The sequence below is a fragment of the Astatotilapia calliptera genome, chromosome 17, assembly GCF_964374335.1.
Source record: "Astatotilapia calliptera chromosome 17, fAstCal68.1, whole genome shotgun sequence".
Classification (NCBI taxonomy): domain Eukaryota; kingdom Metazoa; phylum Chordata; class Actinopteri; order Cichliformes; family Cichlidae; genus Astatotilapia; species Astatotilapia calliptera.
The window spans coordinates 36,602,995-36,623,222 of record NC_137438.1 but is presented as its reverse complement, the minus strand read 5'-3'; the positions used below and the strand labels follow the sequence as shown (position 1 = coordinate 36,623,222).

Genomic DNA, 20,228 nt, shown 5'->3' with positions numbered 1-20,228 from the left:
AAGGGGAGAGCTGTGATAGCGAGGTATGCTTGGCTGCAGTTGAACTTTTGTGCTCTTCCTCCAGAAATCACTTTGTCAGAGTGCAAGAATTTAACCTCTTGCATGAAGTTAGGGTTAGGTTGTTTTGAGATGTCAGGGAGGGGGGAAAAGGCACTGTTATAATGTGACCTAACAGACTTTTCTTAGAACCAGTAAATTATTATTTCTTTCTGTATCTGTTAACCTGCTGCCTGTGACATTCCTGCAGTTAACCCCTGGTTAACCCATGTTTGCATTTAAAATGACCACTTTGTCATAGTTAAACATTTAACTGTAAATCATGCTTTGTTATGGGATGCATAATAAAGGGCGGGGGATACAGCATATTTTCTTTAGCTTAATTGTATCAGTGCATGGACACCAAATTTTACTAAATAAAAGCTATCTTGTAAATAGTCTGAGACTACTATGAACTCGAGGGCTCATCTCATGTACCGTGTTCCTGAAATAACATTAGCCAAGCAAACTTACATTAAATCAGCTCAACCAAAAAATACTTGAGACACTTAGCTTGACAAAGCTGCTTCCTAATACAGAGCAAGCTGATGGATCAGTCACACGAGTAAAAATAGGACAATGACCTCATTGCAACTACAAAAAAAAAGATGGCGTCTGGTGTTTAAGTTGAATTTTTTCACATTCTGCGATGGATTACAGCTTGTGCACATTCATGACCACGTTCGATCGCAAAGTGTTTGCACAGGTCACTTGACAGGAGGCAACCTTTCTGCTAACAGTTGCAGTCTGACCTGGATTGCTCTGAGAGCAATCGCTCTCAGAGAGACTGTTGAAAGTTTGCAAATAATTGCTATCCAATTTACAAATGCAGACATTTGCAGACCAACGTGTTGCCATTGGGACTCGACTCTGGATATGTTCCTATAGAGCTCGAAGGTTGCTGAGCTCAAATGTGATAGTTAAATGTGATTTTTTTTTAATGTAGAAAGCAACAGTGATTTTGATTTTCAACAATTTGCACACTGAGTCCAACTGAGTTCATTTCTAGTTTTAGGGTCACTCTTTCACTTGTTTCAGGTGGTACTGTGCTGCATAGGCATTTCTCATTCATTTCCTGCCCTCACAAATGTCCTTTTTCCGCTCATCTTTTTTTTCTGCTATGCTGGCTTTAAGTCTTTTGATTGATGACCCATTGATTGAGCTAACCTAAGTTACTCTTTGCAGTGTGCTTTCCCTCCACATTCAGCATACAGGATGTCTGTACGTGTGTTTGCAGGCTGCTGATATGTGATCCAATGTTGGCGCCGGTTGCCGTGAGAGAGAAGAAGAGAGGAAACGAGAGGAGACTTGACATCTTGCTGGACAGACGAACAGAACAGTTGTAGATTATTGTCGAGGGGAAGGCTTCCTTTGAGGAAAGCTAAAACGTTTTAATGAAGCACATAAAGAGGGCAGAGCGGACTAGCAAAAAGATGAGAAAGATCAGTTCAGAGCACCTGAAAGTTATTGTTCTGGGCAGCGTTTCCTATTGGTGGGCTGGAAAAAGAAGGGAAAAGAAAACGGAAAAGAGAAAAAGAGAGGGTGGAACGTTGCCAGCTTGCCTTATTCAAAGAGTCTCTGTGTTAGATCACCTCTGAAGTCAAGCTTGGCGTTTGTTTTCCCCTCCTGATAGGCTGAAGGTGTTCAGGTGTGTCCAAGAAGGAGGGGCTGTTGTTTGAATTTCAGCCCAGTGATTGGCTGCAAGCCAGTAAAGGTTACAGGCTTTGTATTGGTTCAAAAATTTTAAACTTTTTCTTCTAAACCAGAGGCAGAAGAGAAAAAAAAGAGAAAACTGAAGGGAAAAATTAGCTTAAAGAACAACCTATAAAACGAACTGTGCTGGAATATAGAGAATTTTCACAACCCCCCCGTCTCCTTACAGGTTTCCGTCTTTTCTAATAGGGCACGTCCCCTGTGGTTGTGACATTTTAAGCTCTCAATTGCCATTCTCTTTAGTCAGAAATAAATATAAATGCCAGCAGGATGGATTTATCTTCAGAGGGGAAGCTAAAATGAAAAGATGTATAAAATAGCGTTCTAATGTTAGAGAGGAAAGCGTGTGTTAGCATCTACAATTCAGTGGGGGCTGATGGGGGGAAATGTGTGTGTGTGTGTGTTTCTCTCTGGTGGGCTTGTCACCTCTCTGAAAGCTGCCACAGATACAAATGTCTTGTTTGTTTTCTGTTGTTTTACTGCCCGCCCTCCCCTGACTAAACACCGGCGCTGGCTTTTACACTGTTCAGACAGTTGCCACCAGAGTTGAAAGGGACTACAGTGTGACCTCATGAGCACAGGTTCAAACTGTAAGGCTTAATAGTGCTACCTACTAGTGGTTGATGTAAATCAAAGTGAAGCTGAACTGCAGCGTAAGCACATTTCTACTTTTCAACAACCACAGACGTTTGCATTTATGCGAGCATCTTGTTTGTTTTTGCACACATTGTGACCGTCACGGTGACAGCTGGCCACAATGTGTGTCAGCTCTCTGGGTTTGACATGACAGCGCCAACCACAAACACAGAGTGCGTGAGTTAGCGGGAACAATTCAGTACAATTCAATTTTATTTTTATAGCGCCAAATCACAACAAACAGTCGAGCCGCTTTATTGCAATATTACTGAGCTGGATCCTGCTGGAGGTTTCTTCCTAATAAAAGGGAGTTTTTCCTTCCCACTGTCGCCGAGTGCCAGTTCATAGGGGATCATCTGATTGTTGGGGTCTTCTCAAGGAGATAGACAGCCTTTCTACTTTTAAGAAAAATGTGGTCAGGGAAGCACACTGACTGTCGATCGACACAAGGTTTTTATGTGTATACATCCATGTGTGTGTGTTTGTTTGTGTGTGTGTGGTCAGTTGTCACCGGTGTGGCTTGCCTCACAGTTCTTTATCAGGTCTTATCACCTCTGCAGACCTCACCACCTGCAAAGCATGTGTGGCCCATTGATGAGTCTCCTTTTCTGTTGTTTATCTCTAATCTGTGTTTTTCATATTTATTGACGCTGTAAGACTGTAAAGGTGCAATAAGTGAGTCATAATGTAGCCTGAACGTGCTGCCTATCATTACTGAACTTAGCCAGTCAATCAAGCAGTGCAGAATATTGCCAGCTAATTAAGATAAGGGAACGTGTATATAATAAACTGTTTCCATCCAAAGTGGCCAGCAGCACGGCTTGCATGCTGCTAGCTTGTTTTTAATCAGAGGGTTGTCTATTAAAACATTGCAGACCTGTTGGCACCTATGTGTGACTGTGGTGTGTCTGCCTGTGTGTGAGTTTGTGTGTGGCATACTTACGCAGAATGTGTTTTTCCATGCCGTCGGCTGCCTGTGACACACCCTTTCCACAGTCCAGCCCATCCTCTGCATGTGTGTGATCCCATGTTAGCAGCTGGTGGGCTCTATAAATAGCCTGGCCTGAGATGTCTCTGGAAAACCAAAGGAAACAAACACCTTGTGAAACCTTTAAAAATGTAAATACTTGTTCTTGCATTATTTCTTGGCCAAAAGGTCATAATGAACGCAGAATTGTCACACTGTGTCGATTACGATTGACTATCCGTCAGTGCATGGCCAATGTGAGATTTGCCTTACAAATTCTATTATGTTTTCTGTCATGGTCCATCACTTTTAGACCCAGTGCCAGGCTCCCACAGCGCTCTTTGGTGTTACTGCTCATATGCCGCTCACACGGTCTAAGAAGCTAACAATTTGTAAAGATCTACCTGTTTTACCATAAGGGAAAACAATAAAATATTGTGTCTACACCTATTATGTATGCTTAGGCAGTTATTTGATGATGCCGCTAGGCCTCTCTGGTATAATGTCTTCACTTGGCACTGGAAGTGTACAAAATCATCAAGCAATCAAAGTCGAAAATCAGTTCCTAAAAGATAACTTCATATATTCTCTATATTTTATTGCATCTGTGCAGGATATGTGTATTCAAGCATACCAGGTGATGGATTTCTTGCAGCAAGTGAGATAACATTGTCCTCCCAGAGACACACTGAGAGGCAGGTGCTGAAAACTTTAGAGAAATAAACACACTGGCTAGCAGCTACTCTAGCAGCTAGCCTGTTAGTGCTGTGCTGAATGAGCACTTCCATTCCAGCACATTACAGCAGTCTGATAAAGAGCAGCTGCTGTGTAATTTCACTGCCCTGCAGAGTGACGTTAATGTGTGTCTACACTTGTGTGTTTGTTTTGTTTTATCCGTGCCGCCGATGATTCCCTTACAATCCCTGGAGCCCCAACGTAGCAGTTTCTCAGTTGCTTTGAAGTAGCCGACCCCCATGTTGCTTCCCATTGTGAGTTATTCATCTGTGTGTGGTTGGAAATGACCTCCAGTCTGGTTAGCAGGCATCCAGAACTCGCTTGTCCGCACCCTGCTCTGACTGACATCTGTGCATCTTCATGTGTGCGAGAAGAGTTTAAGTGCCTGAGAAGTGATCTCATGCAAGCCTGAGAGTGACAGGGCACCTGTGGTCGGACCTCACCGTGAACCCGAAAACACATATGACACACTCATGTGCTCATGGACTAGCAAAGCTGTGCAATGCGACCCATCTCCCTTCGTAGCTTCAACAGTATTATCCCCCACCAGCAAATTTCATCTGGCCCCACCACCTGTTGCCTGCTGTATTTCACTCAGGCCAAGAGCCTTCTGTTTCCCTTCATAAGCAACAGAGCTCTGCAAGAAGTAGGCATGACCCTGGGGGCGGCAATCCTAGACTAATCTAATTACTCCGAGTCAAGGCTTGAATAAGATTGAGTCTACACCAACTTGAAATTTCTTAACTCAATCTAGCAGCAAAAGTGTTACACAGTAAACAAGTCAAGCTGTCAAGCAGTAGTGCAGATTTGGGATTGGGTCCAGACAATGTGGTTTAAAGGTACTCCATGTAGCTGAGACATACTTAATAGTGGCTCCCAGGCACAATAACCTGAGAAATTACAAATTATTCATTTTGCTTTTGAAAACAGTTTTGTGAACTTCTCATTTAAGAACTATTAAAAGGTCCTGAAGGGCAGAGTTTTTAGCTGCGCATTAATAAGCTGGCTAACTATTGCTAATAAAATTAGCCATGGATGACTGTCATTTTATCTGATGAAAAAAAATACAATGCCTGTTTTCATCCCGCCCCACGGTTTATAAACTTGTACCAGAATGTAAGTGGAATGTAAATCTGCTGTTTACTCTTTGAGAAACATTACGAATTCATATGATGATGGCTAATTAGCAAGCTAACTATTGCGAAAAAAGGCTTGATAGCAATGTTCCCTCTAATTTTTCACGTGTCTGAGCGAACGCACAAACTCCCTGAGCGTCCCTTGGACCACTGTGAGCAACAGCAGACGTGTGCACTGTGGTCACGCCAGCGTTGAATCCATCCAAGTTACATGGTTTATTAAAATAATCAAATCACAGCATTTACATTTATGTTAGACTACTTTTAATTAAGTACTTTAGCCCACTTACAATGAAAATTAAAAAAAAAATCTTGTTCATGCCCTGTGTAGTATGTTAGCACTATTGGAAGTAATAAATAAATAAGATAAATAAAGAAAATAAATACCCGATTTTGTCCTCCGCTGTCCAAAATCAGAGTAATTCAATTTTTAAAATTAAATAAATACATTTTCAAAGAGTCTCTTGGATTTTTTTTATTTTCAAATACAAGTTGTTAGATGAGTTTTTGGACTTCCTGAAGATAGTCTGAGATAAACACAGACTGGAATTGGCAGAGATAACAGATGTGATTCCTCCTGACTTTTCTTGAGATGAAGGGTGAAGAGACAGGAGAGAAATGAGAGAAGAGATGTGAAGTTATTCAGGAGGTAAAATTATTTCTGTGTTAAAGTCTACATAAAATGACATGTAAAGGAGTTTTTCTTTTCTAATGTAGCCAAGTGCTTGCTCCTAGTGTGCCGTCTAATTTTTGAGGTTTTCTCTCGGGAATTGTCGGCTCCTTAAAGCACTTTGTGGTGACTGATGTTAAGATTTGGTACTATATTAAAAAAATGAATTGAATGTTTTGGCTTACAACTTTTGTTCTGACCTTCTTCTGTTTTGATAATAAGTTTTGGTATTGTGTCTCATGTTTGTGAGCCAAGATCACTGTGAGCCTTAAGTTTAACCATGTAAACTGTGGTTGGGTTCCTTGTGCAGTTGTCTGTAAATTTGCTTGTCATTATACCTTTGTATGAGTTCACTTCATTGCTTGTTATATCCGAGGGCTCTTTATTCCAAAAAGGTACATTGTTTTCTCTGAACTTTTTACCTTGTTAGACTTTTACTGTAATCTGGAGCTTTCCGCAAGTAAAGGAAAAATATCTTCCTCCTCTTTTTTTCCAGATGGTATCCATCGTGTTGTTGCCCTCTGCACACTGCGGGTCACTATCATCACTGATGACATGCTGACAAACAGCATCACGGTTCGTCTGGAGAACATGTCCCAGGAGCGTTTTCTATCTCCCCTGCTCAGCCTCTTTCTTGAGGGAGTGGCGGATGTACTCTCCACCAAGCGGGAAGCAGTGTTTGTGTTTAACATCCAAAACGACACCGACGTCCAAGGCTCCATCCTCAACGTAACCTTTTCGGCGCTGCAGCCCGGAGGGGCTCCTGGTAAAGGCATGTTCTTCCCATCTGAGGAGCTGCAGGAGCAGATCTACCTCCACAGGACTCGACTCAGGCTCATATCCACTCAAGAGGTAACGCACAGTCCTGAGGTCAAAAACATCAGAAGCATTAGTAGAAGAAATAAATGTAGCTAAAATTCCTTCTTCCATTCAGGTGTTGCCGTTTGATGATAACATCTGCCTACGGGAGCCCTGCGAGAACTATATGAAGTGTGTATCAGTGCTGAAGTTTGACAGCTCCCCTCCCTTCATCGCCTCTGACACGGTTCTGTTTCGACCTATCCACCCCATCAACGGGCTGCGCTGCCGCTGCCCGGTCGGTTTCACCGGAGAATACTGTGAGACCGAGATCGACCTCTGCTATTCAGGGCCCTGCAAGAACAACGGGAGGTGTCGGAGCAGAGAGGGCGGTTATACCTGCGAGTGCCTGGAGGACTTCACAGGTGAGTTAAAAAGAAATAAACAAAGAAGAAGGTATTGAGTGATTCAAAGCTGTCAATCAGCTTGCCTTTTTTACCTAAACTATGTTGTGTATCCCCGATTACACATATACAACAATACCATATGAAAAGTCTATTATAAGCATGTGCAAGAGCTCATTTTGTTTGTGATAACAGTTTAAATAACCTGTGCAAAGCTGCTAAACCGCACAGACGGGTTGTAAAAGGTCTCACAGCCCATTGTTGTAGCTTGAGGTTGACCCCAGTACAGAAAGGACATGCTTTGTAGTACCGCAGGTAAAGCCACCTGCTTCCACACATGCATACAGTACACGAAATGTATTGCTGGAAAGGGGTGTACACAATCCTCACTACACCAGTCAGACCAGCTTCATCTGAAATAACATTTCACCTGTTTTCCAAAACCACAGTAGCTTTAATTTCTTTTGACGAGTAAAGAGTACTGGCAAGTAAACAAATTGCCTGTTAATCCTCATATATCAGTGAGTCACACACCAAGACTCAACAGATCAGTACAATTCAAAGCTGCTCCTATCAATATTTTTCTATTAACAATGGGAAAGTTATAATTAAAAAAGGAATGACTTGTAGGGACAAATCCAGAGAATTATAACTAATCTCTGTAATCCATCTTGGCACTGCAGAGCATCTCAGCGTGTTTATGCTCATCTTTATTTTGTTTTTCTAACCTGTAACTTTTTAACAGTTTTATTTATGTAGCGTATTTATTTACACATAAACTCCGTGCCGTAAACACTGAATAACTTTACAAAGATCTAAATATAAGCTAAAATGCGCACATACAGTGAAATGTAAAAGAAATGTGAGACTAAAAGGTTTAAGTGTTCTTCTGAATTAAGACACAAGTGTAATTGACTTCAGGTCAGAGGGCAGCTTGTTCCAAAGAATAACACCGCAGTAACTGAAAGCACCATCAACACACTTGATGGCCTGAGAGGTTGCGCTGGATTATAGACACTGAGAAAGTCCACAGTGTAGTGGGGGATCAGATCATTGAGTTTATGAACCAGTAGAAGGATTTTAAAGGTTATTCTGTATTGAACTGGGAGCCAGAGAAGTGACTTCAGCACTGGGGTAATATGGTCAAATTAGCATGTTCGTGTAAGGAGTCTGGCTCCTGCTTCATTCTGAATCAGTCTGAATGAGAAGTCATCCTACTAATGATCTGGGTAATCCTGCAAAAAGAGTGCTAGAGTAGTGTATCCTGCTGGATTGCATGAAGTCAGTTTCAGAAGAGAATTTCCTAACGTTTTATATTTCTTTGAAAGTGGTACAAAGCATGAAAAACTGAATCGTGAAGTCTAAAAATAATCGAGCATATCAAACGAACAGCTGCACATTTCCCACAAGAGGTCTAAAATAAAAGGAAAAACTACTTCAGGTAAACGTTAAGCTCTGTTTGCTAAAAACAAAGTAACCACTGCAGGATCTTAATTATGAGACGTTTAGCAGTATACTAGCAAAACACAGCAAGCTGCCTGCTGACTTCAAACATGGACGTAAACAGTGCAGAGCTAAATATTCCAAATACTGAGATTACAAGTGTTTTGCAAGTGTTAAAGTAACTCATTACTCAGTTAGTCGATGAGCTATGGGAAAGTTCGGAACCTTTCATCATTCACATTCAAGCACTTTGCAAAATATTTCCGAATATCAGTGATCTTCCTCCCATACTTCCCCCTTGTACATCTGATACCTGACTGTCTCCACTCTTCTCTACCTAATAGAGCCTAAACGGGCTCTGACAGCCTCCTGCTTCCCACCCCTCTGTGTCTCCCGACGCTCTGCCTCCCCTCTCTTTCTCATCCTCCATCTTATCTCAAGTAATTACCTGATTATATCTGACTTTGTCACTCATACTGCTTCTCGCCTTCTCCTCCTTGTGCCCATGTCCATCTTCTCCACCCACCCATCATATTTCCTTTACCTACATCTCGGTGTCCCCTCTTTGAAGGTCACAGTTCAACTCCTGATACTCAAGGGCCATCAGGGACTATTATGGGGCTGATGACAAGGGGAAGGCCTGTTTTGTCCTCTTCAGGTTTCCTGCATTACAGGGAAACAGATCCTTATAATTCCCCCTAGGAAAAAAGGATTATGCTGAGGAGAGAAGGGCCATTACCTGGTTCCAAGCTGTGCAGTTTTGGGGGTCTGTGTGTGCCCTGGAAGAGTAGAGCTTGTCTAGACATCAGATTGACACAAAACGCAGAATGGGACGCGGTGGCACCTATCACAAATATCATTACAGTCGGAAAGAGGCCTGCTGGCGTATTTACGTAGGAATTTTAAATGAGCAGAGCCAGGAAGCTGGGGCCAGTTGGCTGATTTTGGAAAAGCTAAAACCACATGGTCATTTAGAGGAATTTTCCCTTCCCGGACCTGTTGCGAAATTAAATTAGATAATGTAATATATCATGTATTTGATACCACCATGCAGCTTCAGTTAAGCAGTTAGCATGTGAAGGAGAAGGAGAAGTGTATGAGGGTAGCGATAACCTCATGACCAATGGGTAGTCAAGTAAGTTTGACCAGGCCTTAAGCAGCTCCGAACAGGAAGCCAAGCAAAGCAGCCACAGATGGATGAAAAGGGTTGAGGCTACAGGTTTAACATGTTCGCTGATACTGCTAGCCAAGAAGTAAAACAATAAAGATGTAAAAAAGGCAAGATTAATCCACTCCATAACATGCCCTGTACCCCAAAAACCACAGCGTATTTATGATGTAAGATGGGGAATTATTGTTTGCTTTTCTGCAAAATTAACATGAAATCACACACTGCTAATAAAGTGCTTAAATTTAGTAAATTTAGTGTAGTTATTTTTTTTGTTTTCTGTAAAAACCAAAGGTAGTTTCTAGTGTACCTACCTTTAAGTAGCCTTAAGTGTGCCTACCTTTGCTAAATAAATAAATTATATCAAAATTCTGTTTAATTGCAGGGGTATTATGCCTTTAGTTGCGGGCATATCAGAAAATGTTGCCAAAGTGACTTAACCTAAGGTTTATTATCAGGATGGTAAAAACAAACAGGAATGCACTCATCCAAAAGTGGATTTCTTTTGTTCCTAACCTTGAATCACTCTAAGAGGTATTTAACTGATCAGCTGTTATCTGATCGTTGTTCGGTTTACAAGTTTAAAAGTGCAGTTAAATATAAGTTTAGCCATGCACTGAGCTTAGTGAAGGAAAGCCAGCAGTCTTATCCCTGTCAGCTTGCTTTCTTTTTGCAGTCTTTGTCCCTCCACCGTGACTCTTTTTCCAAACTCTCTCTTCTCTCCAAACATGGCCAAATTACCTTCTGGCTAAGAAGTGTGCTTCTCAGAAAAGACCAGTAAACAAGGTTTTGTCAGTGTTATTAACTGTTTGGAGGGAGGCGTGCCTTTCTTGAACTGATGTTTTTGGAGGGACTTTAACAACAGAAAGTTAATGCCACGTTTAACGTGTGCATGTTAGTTGAATAAATGTGCTTTGCTGATAGTCAAAGGCATCTTGTTTAAACAACTGGATTCCTTAAGGCTGAGTGAGGTCTGTATTTCAGTCAACTGTGGAAGGTGCGCTTCGCATAAAAGATAACATAATGATAACAAATTGATGAGACAATCAGATGACATTTATTATCATTGCTATATTGCATTTGGGGGTGGACCAAGCACCAGCAAGAATGGGAAATTTAAAAAAAAATCTCATGCAAGCTTTAGTTCAAAATTTTTCATTTTGCATCTGTTGCTGACACAAGAGCTTTCATAATATATTATTTAATTTTTAGTTATGCATTTCATAGTAATGCACTGAGGAAGTCAACAATTTGCATCCACGATATCATTAAAATGTCAACATAGTGTTGGGGCCAGTGCCATCCCAGAACCCCCATTAGCTCCGCCCCTGGTAGTGCTGCAGCTGAGAAACACAGGCCATATCAATTAACAGCAAAATGTTTCTCACAGTAAAAAAGATGCAGAACAGCTCTGTGTAACTTGGTCCCTCTTTTTCTTGCAGGCGAGCACTGTGAGATTAATGCATCATCAGACCGCTGTGTACCAGGTGTGTGCAAGAATGGTGGTACGTGCATCAACAGGCTTGCAGGTGGTTTCATGTGCGAGTGTCCACCCGGGGAGTATGAGAAGCCCTACTGTGAGATGACCACCCGCAGCTTTCCTGGACAGTCCTTCATCACCTTCAGAGGCCTGCGGCAAAGGTTCCACTTCACCGTCTCCTTCATGTAAGTTTGGTATCTTTTGTGTCTACCTCTTTGCTTACTAATCACCATTACAACTGTCAAGATTACTGTTCTTATATGGCACACATACAGTTTATTATGGGAGCATGGTTGCCAACTCTCACATCTGGCATATAAAACACACTTTTACCTTCAGTCTCACGCTCTAGTGCTGCACAAAGAGATCTCACGATAAGAGGAAGCCTAAAAAGCCACACCTTTATGAAAAAACAAACAAACAAAGGGTTTGCCATGTGCGCAGAAAAGTTTGTTTAACCTTTTAGCACCAAAAATGGTCCAAAAATATCAGATCAGTGTGGGAGGGAAGGACGTTTTCTTTACTTAAGCTGGTGATTTCTATGAAATCAAATTTATTTATATATATAAAATTTGAAAACGCAAACCACATAAGGAGTTGTCCGCTAGAGTGGGATTTTCACGGCATATTCTGCACCACATCTCTATGCGTTCATCATTTGTTTGAAGCCAGCTCACCTCCTGCAACCACTTTTCCGAGAATGCACGCTTCTTTTGCGGTTCGGACTCCTTCTGACATTTCTTTGGAGGTGGAGAAACACCAAAGTAATTGCTTAAAGGAGCTTACTTCTTTGACATCTTTAATAGTTCTAAACAAATGTCTGTCCTCCTCCAGAAAATCTGACGTACGCAAACACGCGTTGCAACTTCTTATCTGGTGCGCGTTTTTTATTTTGACAGCGAATGCGCACCTGCGGACCACTTATGTGCAGCCCTGGATATATAAAATGAATACATTCAATTAGCCTCATGTTTTCCTTTTCTGACACTCACAGTAAAATGCTACAGTACACATTATTTAACATCCCACAATTAAACTCCCCTTCCATCTATCACTACATGGCCAATTTAACTTCAGTATTTACACTGAAACAACTTCAAAATACAACAGCAATAAATGCTGTCAGAATTAATAAATATTCCACTGTAGTAGATTCACAAAAATAGTCATTACTCAGAGATGCCCTTCTTAGCAGTTCTTGGTAAATGTAGGATGCCACAGACAGCAACCCCAGTGTATACCTGCAGTTCAGCAAGTTCATGCCTTTGCCTTTAATTTCTCCTTTACTTAGTAAGTGGTAGTTTCCACTCTTAAACAGCAGTAGTAAAATGATGGGATGATGAAGTTAAAACAAATGGGATCATATTGTGGGAATAAAAAAAAATAAATCAAAAAATGACACCCTGTGTATAATGAAGTATTGAATCCCAATGCACGCAGTGTTTACCCCAAACAGCTCTGGCATTCATTAACAGGTAGCCTAATGTGTGGAAACACATTATTTTAATTAATATAAATGATCATTCCAAATAAAAATAAAAACCCTAGTGATGATTTCACTAAAAAAGCAAAGAGAAAATTTTAGCAGCTTTAGCTTGATAGCTAATCGCGTTAATGTTAGCAAAGTATCACAGTTTTACGCTTGCCTTACTTTTTGTTGCTTCCAGCTAACTCTGATCAGAGCAGCTGTAAAGCCAATAGATGCACAATGATTATATACATGATAAACGAATATGACTTCAGCTAAATCCCTGATAATAGCTAGTTACTTGGACATGCTAATGACTGCAGCTGAGAATAACTATGGAAAAAGACATTTTTCCGAATGGTTTCAGAATTTAGTGTCACTATTTAAAATTCAGCACCCTGTGAGCATTTGTGCGTGTCATAAGCAGCAATTTAAACACAGTGGAAGTCAGCAAACTTAAGTGTGCCAGCTGGGACGTGCTGAGACATGCATGCACTTTTCCATTGTGTCTCACCTCCTTGAATACGTACATAGAGATGCACATTCAGGAACAACCAAGGTATAATTCACACAGTACATCTGAACATGAAGATTTATGATTTGTGCCTTTCACACTTTTTAAAACAAAGTGAAACCGCCAGAGGAAAAACAGGTGTACTGTAAATATTACAAAAAGAAGTACTTTAACTCATTTTTACCAGTAATAGGTGAGATGATTTTGTAAATCTGTGGACAGAGTGACGGTGAGAAAGGTTGCCAGTGAGGTGAAAACAGGAAAGGCTGTGTGATTTGTTTCCTAGATTCCCTTATCAGTGTTTGGCTTCAGCCATCCTGACTTCCTGCCCTCCTGGGCTCACTAGCATCTGCCGGCTGACTCCACTGCCCTCACCTTACACTCCAAACACACAGACAAACACACACACATCTGAACTTTGAACCCCGTAGAACACACACACAAGTAGGTGCTGGCTCATTTGCCAGGTCTTTTGTGTCGTTTTCACATGTAGACACAGTCATGCACCGTCTACTTCAGAAGCGCCGTTTCCTCTGTGCTTTACACATCCTTCCTTTCCTTTCCAAGTGACTTTTCCTCAAGAACGCCTCGGTTCTTTTCGTCATAAAACTTTCTGCAAGGTTCTCGACCTTTCAGTCCTGCACTGTTTGAGTTGGAGAGGCGTTAAAAAATGTGATGGGAAACACGAGCATCCCGTAAAGAAAAACAGCTGTAATTCATGCAGCCCTTTCTATGACACATATATGAAAGTTCCTTTTATCAAAGTTAATCATCTTTACAAAAAAATTTTTTTTCAGGTTTGCTACCAGGGAAAGAAACGCTCTGCTCCTCTACAACGGCAGGTTCAACGAGAAACATGACTTCATCGCCCTGGAGATCATCGCTGAACAGATTCAGCTCACCTTCTCTGGAGGTTAGGCCCCGTAATGCGTGATCGTCTGCTTTTGTGTGTGCGACTGATGCGTATCAGTTCTCGGCTGCATTATAAGCAGATTAATATGGCGTAAGTGCGCGTTATCTAAAGTGACTTTTACAGAGACGTAGGTACATAATTCTTATCTATCTCCACTTTATTTTGACAAATGCACGTTAGTGCATACACAAATTATCCAAATATAGTAGAGTCAAACATGATGCTTTAAAGGATAGGAGTGTTTTATTTTGAAAGGACTGATTAATGGTGACACCTAACTGGCCAAAAAACACCACCACAAAATCCATGATGGCTAAGGTCCATAAGCAGCACGACAGTGGCAACTTATTTGTTTTAAACATTTTTGAAAGATCAATTCGTACAAACATTAGCGCATTTAAACTCATTCAAGTGTGCTCACACACCCAGCATCATTGTTACAACTGGTAACTGTTGAATGCAGATCAAACACATGTTCTCCGAGCTGAGTCTACTTTCCCATGGTCGCGCACAGGGAGGAATCCAGTTCAGTATGACTATTTTGGGTGAAGCCTGTTCGGGAGAGAAGCCAAGTCCTTGTGCCCTGCTTCAAAACTGACATATATCTAAACGTTCGACGCATGAATCATCAAATTAAATGTTTTGAATTATGAGTCACGTTTAATGAGAGGAGTAGGAGGGAAGCTCTCAGGATTAGTCGCAGTAATTTTCTTTCTGTGCTTTTCATTGGCGAAGTAGGACATCAGTTAATCGTGTTTGCTCCTTATCTTTCTATACAAAGACTCGCGCACACACACACTCAAGTCCTTAATGTTGCCGCGCTGTTTGCCGATTTCCCAGAGCAGGGGATGTGTGCCCCGGCTGCTCCTGCCCTTGACAAACAGGGTAAACCCTCTGCAAATCTGGTGCCGTTGTGCACTACAGTCTCCACACTGAGAATCACTGATGCTGCAGACTAATGCGTGTTGATTTATGATCTGTGTGGTGTGCGTGCATGTCAAGATAAGACACAGTGAATGTTTATTAGTAACTTATCAATAGCCAGTGGTTTATGTTTTAAAAATTGAAGTGATCCATGTATCGTGTTACAACGAGGTAAAACTTTTGACCTTTAAAAGAAAGAGAGTACAGCCTTAGTATAAATAAAAGATCCTCAGGGGGGTTTCCTCCTTCCTTTTCTGCTAATGTTTGCAAGCAGCTCCGCTTTGCAAATTTTAGCAAGCAGTTTGACACTGATTGACAATTTGATTTGATTATTTTAAGCCCTTGTGTACAAATCGAGAAGTAGCATGCCCGTGTAGTCATGTGCACAAATCAAGTTGCAGAATTAACTAATAACAATTTGTTTCTCATGCAGGTGAGACAAAGACCACAGTGGCTCCCTACGTCCCGGGTGGAGTCAGTGACGGTCAGTGGCACTCAGTCCAGCTCCATTACTACAACAAGGTAAGAAATGCAAGCAGTCAGGTCGCTTCCGTGTTTCCTTCCCTCCTCTTCCAGAAAACTTTTTCCATTCTCACCACTAAAACAAAGGATCCTGGCTCAAAGTTGGGAGAGAAGAGTTTGTGCTTGAATTTGATTTTTTTTTTCCTGTTTTGGTGTGCGATCCATAATACTGGGGTGATAGTGTGTTTAGCCAGGGTTGAGGATTAGTGAGTTCAGGAATTGTGTTGTGGGAGTGAAGAGGATTTCTTTGATGTTCACCAGTGATTTGTGAGATTATCTAAAAGTGTAGTTAGGTTGTTCCCCTGTGTTTCAGTCCTAAATTCTGAATTATAGCCTGGCTTCAAGTGTTAAAGTTCACCTTTGGGCCACTAAAGTGAATGTAGCATGTCTGTCTTAGTTAAGCGTGAATGACCTCCATATGCAGCCCAAGCATATTTCCATAATGCCGCAGTCTAGAGGTATTCCTAATCACCAACATCCGTGGGAATTATTAGTTTGTTTCACTCACAGCTCAAAGTGATTTCCTAAAATGTTCCCACGATGGTCCTGTTTTCTAAATGAGAAAAAAACCCGACTTTGATTATTTCGCAGTGTAGCTTGAGTATCCTCTTCAGCTGCAATATTATATTAAAAGGGTTTACATTGCAGTCAGTTCCTGGTGTTACTTGACAAACTTCCACCCTGCAGGCGTTGTTCTTATAATATTAAGCCAGACGAGAAATAAGAGAACGCTCTATTTCTGAGGATGAACAAGCTTTTGTGTCGTGTTTGGTTGCTGTAAAATTGAACGTTTGATAACTGCATTTAACGTTTGCTGTCAAAACAGAGTACTCATCAACCCAGTGTATGAAAGTTGAAACAGCATTAATGCACCATCTTCCCGATGCTAATGGATCCTGTCCTGATCAGCATGTGCTACCTTTACTCTTTGGAAGCTAAGAGGTGTGCTCGTGCTATCCAAAAAATATTGTTCCATCTTTTTCATTCTTTACTTTCGTGATTTCCCTAAATGTACGTGAGGCCGCAAGCTGTAGCATCACTGACTCGGCGTCGTATTACTGCAGCACCTGGGTCTTGCAACCTGTTAAAGAGAGTACCCCGATTCTTGGCCTGACACTTGCCTACAATGCACAGCTTCTCACATTTCACAGGTTGCTCGCCTTTCTTGTGTCCACGAGCTATAGATCCCTGAGCATGTTTGGTTGCCTTGACAGGGACGTATTCATCAAAGCTGATGAATCGGGCTGCCGCACTTTATGTGTTAGCTTCTGGGTTACATCTGTACGTCTATTGTTTGAGGTTGTATGACCTTTTTGTCAACTTCTTGACAGAATAGTGATGCTGTAGAAACAATGGTTCAAACCAGCTTCGGTGCTGCTGCAAGGCTCATCGCTACTACAGGTATTATTTCTGGATACAGTCTGTTGACATGGAAGACTTCTTTGTTTTGTTTGTCCACGGGGTTGTCAGGTATTTGTAAGAACGCCACCCTGGAAACGAGAGATTAATTCCCATGTCTGAACAGATTTCCTGCTTTGTTCCCTTTCTGTGCAGTTTGCTTTTGTTTTGTTTTTTTTATTTAACTCTACTGATCCTATAGGCTTCCTTTTCGATTCCCCAGCATGCAGGTACAAGTAGGCAGCACACGAACGCACGCATTTGTAGCCCCAGTATCACAAGCGTTATTTGTGTGTGTGAAGGAGGGGGGCGTGTGCGTTTCACTTCTGTCAGTCTTGATACAGACCAGTGATTTTCAGAGCTGGCGACACATTCCGTGAAATTAGCCCAAGGCCGACTGCAGCGCTGACACCGGGTCAGCTTTTCCTCATGTGCTGAATGATCAGAAGTCAGATTGACTGATGGTAATATAATCCTCCAAGCACTGGCGGGGGGATTAGTGGAAATGAATATGGCAGAAAGCAGTAATGTTCTCACAATAGATTAGGCCTGTTGACATGTGTATGTAGGAACATGATGAAGCCTCACATAGGATCTCTCTGTCTTTGTCTCAAACACACGCAGTGTGTGAGTCAGTCTGCACCAACAGGTTGTGTTGTGGTTGTATTCCCGTATAAAAGCAAGGTTGCCGATGTCCTTTTGCAGTTAAATTGCCATCCTGCAGCAACTAGGTCACTGTTAATAGAGGGATTTTCTGTTTCATGATGTGTATCTGAGGTTTTGGTTGGACTCTGAATGAAGTAGATAATGTGAATTTCATTGTATGCAGATGACAACAGATTTAACACAGTCATCTTATCTCAAACAGATTGCATGCGATTGCCATCTCGACCCCATTCAGTCACAAACAGCAACTGACTGCAAGTAGTCATAGGATTGGTCGCCATCTTCAGGGCAACCAGTTAAAAGCAAACTTTTTTTTAAACCCAAAACTGACATTTCTCCTTGTATAGAAAGAAAACAAACAACACACGCAAAGTAAAGTCAAAGCTCCCTCAAGCCTGTAATAGCTCGTGATAATGGCTTGCTTTATTTTTAATCACTGGCTTTAAACAAGTTAGCAGTTGTCCCAAGGAGGTGCAACTTAATCCAGGGTTGTTGGCCCCACATACAATCTAAATGTATTGTTTAACGGCACGCTCACGCAGTCCTCACACACACACACATGCACACACACCATGGTTTTTGGGTCAAACGATGAGGCGAGTGAAGCTGTGTACGACTTTATGTTTGCCCCCTTTTTTCAAGTGTCTGTAGCTGTCATCTGAAGAATTAGGGTGCCTTTAATAAAAACTGAAAGTCAAAGGTCAGGGGAGGGTTGGCATGACAACAGACATGGATTTGCAATTGTTGCGGTGATGAGAGTCGACTGGAAAGCTGGGTGTGCATGCAGTTAAATCCGGAGGAGGGGGGCCGACAAATCGAGAGTGTGCGTGTTTCTGAATGTGTGCTAATGTGTGTACCCCTATTAGAGAATGCCACACAATACCAATGGAAGGATAAAGACATTGTTGAGATTCCATAGAGCAAAGACTCAAGGACAGCCGACTGTGTTAGCAAACTCAAACAGGATGCACAGACGCAAACACAGATAAAAAGTGTGTTGAAGTGATATTCCTGGAGCAGCTGGAGGTTTTCTCCTGGGTTTTGATGTGTGTTAACTACAGGAAGTGATGCTTCTTGTTGCAGGAAATGATGCAATTTAGGACACTGGGCAGGATATGAGTTGTATCGTGATTGTGTGTCTGCTAGGCCACCTGCATGGAGGTTTTCACTCAACCTCGCAGCAACTACAACCTTAAAGTTAATTTCATGAACTCCACAGGTACCTCTTTAGTTACTATCAGAGTGTTAACAGTAAATATAAGTTTGCTACTTCCCACATATGCTGTACTCCAATAATCCTGTGGCTCTATTTCATGTATTATTATTATTAATATGTTGTTGGTTAGTACATTTACACAAGGGAACCAAGGAAATGATTAATAAGTTGGAATTTACAGCAACAATCTTAGTAACATTTTATATCATATATAAAGCTAAAACAATGTAAAAATAACCTATAATTAACCTTCATGTAGCCCATCCTCATGGTCCTAAATCCAGGTCTGCAGACATGACGTGCCCGTGTGTTTGCAGTATTTTTATTATAGTGTTTTTCCCACATGATGTTAGACATGCTCATAGTATCGTGCCGGCTAATATTGGCTGTGATAATTGCAGTTAGGGTGTGCAGACAGCATTCCCAGACAGGCTTAGCGAGTGCCATAAGTTCACTCTTACTTTTGCCTTTGCTGTTCTTCCCTCGGACTCACCGAGGTTGCTTGTGTGGCGGCGTTTTAATCATCAGAACATAAGTGCAAATTGCTTCACAGCGTAGTGTGAAATGTTTTTTAATATGCTGTGTGTGTGTTTGTTTTGCATTCCACCTCTGCAGGACTGAACCTCTCAGTTAATTAGAGACCTGTTACTCACCCCCACTGACAGGCTTTTTTTGATATTTAAAAAAAATGGTTTTGTGTTATGAAGGTATCGAAAACGTACAAATCTTAAATTTAACAAAGTTGATTTTCACTCTGCTTGTTTTTCAGCTCAGTTAAGTAATTGGTTATCTGTTAAACAATATGTACGTAGCAATTATTGTCAAAATATTCTCAAAGGAGCTCAAAAACATTGAAACAAGGGTAAGAAAACGTTGGAAAAGTAAAACAAAACAAAACAAAAACAAAACATACAGAGAACAGGGACCATCCTGCTTGTTGTCAGCGCTCAGTTCAAAACCCTGCATCTCTGGTGGTATGGGGGTACATTAGTGCCTAATTTATTTAGTTGGAAGCTTATATAATTGGTGTATACCGTCAGTGGTGAAAGGTGTACACAGGTTTATAGCATCATATGCTCTCATCCATTCCATATTGTGTCAGTTTAATTGACTTTTAGTTACATTTTGCACGACATCCCAACTTTTTTCAAAATACATGCATACCGAAATTTTATTAGGTCTCAGAGGGTAAAATATTGGAGGCTCCTGGTAATAGTCTCTGTAAATAAAGACCAAATACAAATATATTAATGCAGATTTTTGCTTTGTCTCGCTTTTCGTCACCAGAAGAGTGGATCCAAACACTTATATCTCAGTCTGTGCTGTAAAATAAACAGACTCTTACCCTCGTCTTCGCGCTTCTATCCATCTCTTTGTTGATGTTTCAGGATTTATTTGGGTGTGCAGCGTGAACTCACACA

The 20,228-nt window shown here is 41.3% G+C and overlaps 1 protein-coding gene across 5 annotated transcripts in view; it reads left to right on the top strand.

Annotated features, from left to right (window-relative positions):
* Positions 1 to 20,228, top strand: part of celsr1a (cadherin EGF LAG seven-pass G-type receptor 1a) — a 96,223-nt gene that overhangs the window by 33,877 nt on the left and 42,118 nt on the right. For all 5 annotated transcript variants that reach the window (XM_080291965.1, XM_080291967.1, XM_080291966.1 and 2 more), the window contains exons 2-6: positions 6,390 to 6,745; positions 6,828 to 7,116; positions 11,149 to 11,371; positions 13,966 to 14,081; positions 15,439 to 15,527. In XM_080291965.1, coding sequence (XP_080148091.1) covers positions 6,390 to 6,745; positions 6,828 to 7,116; positions 11,149 to 11,371; positions 13,966 to 14,081; positions 15,439 to 15,527 — 1,073 coding nt within the window. The remainder of the gene's footprint in view (positions 1 to 6,389; positions 6,746 to 6,827; positions 7,117 to 11,148; positions 11,372 to 13,965; positions 14,082 to 15,438; positions 15,528 to 20,228) is intronic.